Source organism: Crocodylus porosus, unplaced genomic scaffold (genome assembly GCF_001723895.1).
Source record: "Crocodylus porosus isolate Cpor-Errol unplaced genomic scaffold, CroPor_comp1, whole genome shotgun sequence".
NCBI classification, from domain to species: Eukaryota; Metazoa; Chordata; order Crocodylia; family Crocodylidae; genus Crocodylus; species Crocodylus porosus.
In genome coordinates, this window is record NW_017728931.1 from 22,394,021 (window position 1) to 22,398,962 (window position 4,942).

The window sequence follows — 4,942 nt, forward strand, 5'->3', positions numbered from 1 at the left end:
ATTGAGTTTTCATCACCTTATGTCACAAAATAAAAATTCTGATATATATATCTATAGATAGATAGATAGATAGATAAGTCAGCAACAGTCAAAAGTTACCTGGGAAATTGTGCAGGGAATCATGCCTCAAGGCCTGCAGTAGATACTACAGGGGAATAAATGGCATTTCCTTTGGGCAAATTCATTTAAATAGGACACCAGTGATACCTTTTTTTTCAGCTGAGAGTTGCAGTAAAGGCTGAGGCAGAATATCTACAAATTGGATTCTCTCTCTACTCTACTCAATATCCCATGATATTCTGAAACAGTACACAAATAAGAATAAAGGAGCATTATGGTAACATACTATTTTTAAATGCAATACTTTGAAATATGTCACAGGTTTGTACATTAGATATAGTAAAACAATGATGCTGCCATTCACCAGGGTCTGTGGTTTTCTTATGGCAACTTTAGAATAGGCACCTTTTCTCCCTAACCACCCAAAAAATATCACTTCTAACAAACAGAAGCAAGAGCAATGTAATGTACATGTTCTGCTGCCCATCACAGAACTCTTTATCAGTGTCTGGTAGTTATCGTCACACATTTGAATCTTCATCCGTTATACTGGCACTAAGAGAGAGGGTGGCAAAGTCTTTAAACATTTCATCCTCCTTCAGCATGTGCTAAAAAAAGGATCAAAGGGAACAATGAACATAAATACTCAAAATTAAGAATTCAAAACTGCATAATTTCAGGAAACTTAAATGTGATCACTATGAAGAAGAGTCAGTGGAGAGGACAGTGGGAGTTAACTGAGCGTTTCCCCATTCCAAGGACATTTTGGACCCTGGTGTAACTACAATAGCCCCAGGGCTGCTGCACTCAGTATGGATGAGGACATTTGGGACCATTTCTTACAAGGGACTGCCTAAGGCAAAGGTATCAAAGATACAGCTGCACACTGGATCTAGCCTGCTGAGCTCCCTTATCCAGCACCCAGGGGGGGGTCTCATAGTTACCCCCAGTAGGTCTCATAGTTGACCAATGCAGTTTCCACCTGACTAGCCCTGCACACAGGGCCCGGGATGCACGCCGCATGCAGTGTCTGCTCCAGCCCATCCAGGATCCACACTGTCCTGGACGAGCCAGAATAGGCACCGCGTGCAGCACTGCCAGACCAACAGGGGTGAATGCCATGTGTAGTGCACCTCCCTAACTGGCTGGACTGCCACTGCATGGAGCATGGGTCCCAGAACAGGCTGTAGATTTGGCATGCACAGACCAGCCTCAGGCCATTCATCTGGCACATGGGGCCAGAGGAGTTTGACATTCCTGGTGAGGGCATATTCAAAACTCAGACATTTAAGCTCTTTTGGCAACATTTTAAGGGCTTACAGTCAAGTTGTTGATGCCTTCGGAGAATGCTCCTATCTGCCTCACAGTCCCTTCTGAATCTTCCATCTATAGGGAACAGATGATAAGAAAAATTAATGTACACTAACACATGGTGGTGAGTAAGTAAAGGCATTGAGCAATATAGGTGCTATATTATGCTGTGCATGGGATGAAATGAGGGGATGAATTCTGGTACTGTAGGAAAAGCTAATCGTACAAAGTTAAAGGTCCCAAATCAATGCATATGCAGTTTCTATTGACTTGTGCCAGGAAACATTTTGGCAATTCTGGGATGTTCCATGGCTGATAGTGACAGCGTTACACCATCTATTTAGAGAACCCCGAGGGAGGCAGAGGAAGCCACTCAAACCCAACTGTTCTGCCACAAAATCTGAATAGCAAATGCTGGTTCACCTGCTCTAGCCGATCCAAATCATCGTCATCATACACTCGGATATCCAAACCAGGCTTAAACCCCTTCTTGGCTCCACTCCCTGATGCCTGTCCCAACTCCATCGGACATACATACTCTTCCACATCATCTTGCTTCTTTTTTCTCAGGCTTCCAAAATTGCTGAAGGCAAGTTTCTTTGGCTTAAAAATTAAAGTGAAAATTTATAAGTAGTCAGGAATTCCATAATTTACAGAATCAAGTCTCAATGTCACCTTTATTTCCTGCATCAGATGTTTAACTGAAAGCAAATTTGGAAGAATGAAATCACACAGTTCTCCTAAAAACAAGTGTCCACGAAATATTTCTCAGCTAACTACAACCACAGCCTGACGAAAATCAATGACCTTCCCATTGCTGGTTTATTTGTATAGCAATAGCCTCACTGTGGGTGCATCTATGAATGCAATTAATGCAATGCAATAAACTTTGGAGCAGTTTGAGCCAGAGGAAACTGCTCCCGGGTGTAGCATCTATATGTGCACATGGGAGAGCAGCAATTTGAACCAGTGCAGAGCAGGCCCCCAGCTGGCTGGGCTGACTAAGTACAATGTACACCCACAGAATCTACATATGTGTTTTGGTGTCAATGCACCACAAGACTGTACCGTCACTGTAAGATAGTACTGTCAGAGGAGTTAATTTGTTACTGCACCCTAATACTTCTTTACTTCACATGTAGAAGGTGACGCTTTGTAGATACACCCCATGTTAAACACTGAACATACACAGCTTCTCTCTCAATTGTCTTGTAATATAAATGTGCAGGACAAAAGGTGGGAGAAATATTAACCACATACACATACCTGGACAAGAAAATGATATCAGGGCCGTGATATTAAATGATTTAACCAAGATATCATAGATAGTCTGTGGTAGAGCCAAGATTTGAACTCAAATTTCCCAAGGTCTAGGGTCCTCGCTACTCTTGGATCCGAACGAGGGCTTGAATCTCTTGCGCGTCAATGAGGGGTAAGGACACACAAACAAGTTACTACGAAGTAGAAAGGCAGCAGGGTTTTGCAGTGTGCCAGCTGCACACGCATATTCTTACCTCAGTGAAGAGAGAGGTAAGCTGCAACAGGCTAGTTTTTGCTCATTGGATAAGGGTAGGCACAGAGCCTACAGCAGAGCAGCTGAAACATCTTAAAACCCTGACTGCTCAAGTAGCTTGTTTGTGTGCCATGCTCTCAGCCTCTTTCCATAGATCTCTTTGCTCTCTTTTTCCCCCCAAAAGCCTTACTGAACAGCAGTCAAACATTGCTCAATCCAACACGTATACAAAGGAATGTACAACCACTGGCCTACCTTCACTTTAGCAGTAGCAGTTAAAAGGACATAATCTGGAGATTCCATGGTTTCACGCTTTTGCAGCTGGGCCTCCTGGCCAATAAGTAGATTGAAGTGGGTTGCCAAATGACGTCTCAGCAATGTCTTGTTTGGTGGGATGTTTAACAACTGAGCCATTGTTTCGACATTGAAACGGGGCTCCAAGACCTATTAAACCATAGAGAATCAAAATTAAATCAATCATCTTTGACTAGTTTTTGAAGACGCTGGTCATCATGCCAGGCTTTTTTGATTTGGAGAAAAACAGGAAGGAAAAAGTGTTCACTATTTATTTGGTTTAGAAAACTAATTTCTTTTCACAGTGTTCTATCCAAAGGGAGACAGATCAGCAATCAAGAGAAGAGGAGAGTAACTTATCATCACATTAGAAACATGCATTCATTTATCATGAAAGATTTATTTACTAACCTCTTTTAAAAAATAGTCCTCTGATAGGAAGAATAGTGATATAAAACTTAAAAGAGCCTCTTATAACTGACCCAATAATCTAGCATGTAATTTTTATTTTGGGTTGAATATTGGAAAACTTGTTTAATGAGTTATTAATGGAAAACTGACTGGTATTCAATGAAAGTGAGGTATTTTCCTCATGCAACCTGCCAATTTCTGCATTCTACATTCAGATTTTAAGAAGCCAATCTACCTGTGAAGTTACTTACAAGAGGCGGGCAACAAGAATGATAAAGGGGTTTGAAGGCACTTTAGAGAACTAGGTATGTTTAGCTTAGAGAAAAGAGACAATTGTGGGGGGGGATATGACTGCAGCTTTCAAATATCTGACAGGGTGCCATAAGGGAGAGGGAAAACAAATGTTCTCTCTCTCTTGCCACAGAGAACAAGGCATAAAGCAACAGCTTCAAACTGAAGCAAAGTGGTCTTAAATATCAGGAAAATTTTCCCTGCTGTTAGAATAGTGAGGGAGTGGACTACGTTGCTCAGTGAAGTTCTGGATCTCCTTCACTGGAGGCTTTCAACAGGAGGTTGGATAAGCACTGGACAGACATTCATGCAGGGACTGGACCAGATGACCCTCATGGTCCCTTTCCACCCTATAATTCTAAGTTCCCCTTGGAACTTGGGCTGGCAGGGATTAATATCACAATATCAAAATATAAAGATGCCTTCTACTTATGACAGTGCCTGACACCCAAATGGAACACAAAAGTATTTACAAATTACACAAACGGAAGCAGGCATTTTCCTACCACGCACTCCTACCACAAGGTGTAGAGAGGAATTTAGCAGCTGTCTAATAGCATATAAAAATAGTTGCAAGAGTTCAGGGCAAGAAGTTGAGAATGTCTTATCTGCTCAAAAATGCAGAGTGAGACTACAAGTATTCAGATATGTAGTTAAAGTAATTTTGGCCAAGATATTACTATGTACAAAGATTCCTAATAATAACAAGCCAGCTCTTCATCACAGCCTATTGGACACGCTGGCAAAAATGGTGAATCTTGGCCTCCGAGAGACGTTAAAACAACAGCTTAATTGGGATCAAAGGAATTTTATGCCCCATCCCAAACATCATGCCTCTTTCCGTGCCAGATGGAGCTCCCCCCAGCCGGATCCTACAGATTGGGCAGGGGGCAGCTCTGCCTTAGACCCAGGGCTGCCCCCACCAAGTTTGAGACCCTGGATCATAGGGCAGATCTGAGATCCTGGACTGGCCGGGGTCAGGGTGGATAAAAATCAATGATTTTTTTTTTAATATAAAAAAAATCCAATTTTTTTTTTAATCTTCAATAAAATACTAAATTT

At 41.8% G+C, this 4,942-nt stretch overlaps 1 protein-coding gene across 8 annotated transcripts in view; it reads right to left on the reverse strand.

Moving 5' to 3' along the window:
• Window positions 1-215: 215 nt before the first annotated feature.
• PPFIBP1 (PPFIA binding protein 1) overlaps window positions 216-4,942 on the reverse strand; it is a 146,076-nt gene continuing 141,349 nt past the window's right edge. For all 8 annotated transcript variants that reach the window (XM_019544372.1, XM_019544373.1, XM_019544371.1 and 5 more), the window contains 4 exons: window positions 3,140-3,328; window positions 1,795-1,974; window positions 1,381-1,446; window positions 216-668 (listed from right to left, as the gene is read on the reverse strand). In XM_019544372.1, the coding sequence (XP_019399917.1) occupies window positions 582-668; window positions 1,381-1,446; window positions 1,795-1,974; window positions 3,140-3,328 (522 nt within the window). In that variant the 3' untranslated portion in view covers window positions 216-581. The remainder of the gene's footprint in view (window positions 669-1,380; window positions 1,447-1,794; window positions 1,975-3,139; window positions 3,329-4,942) is intronic.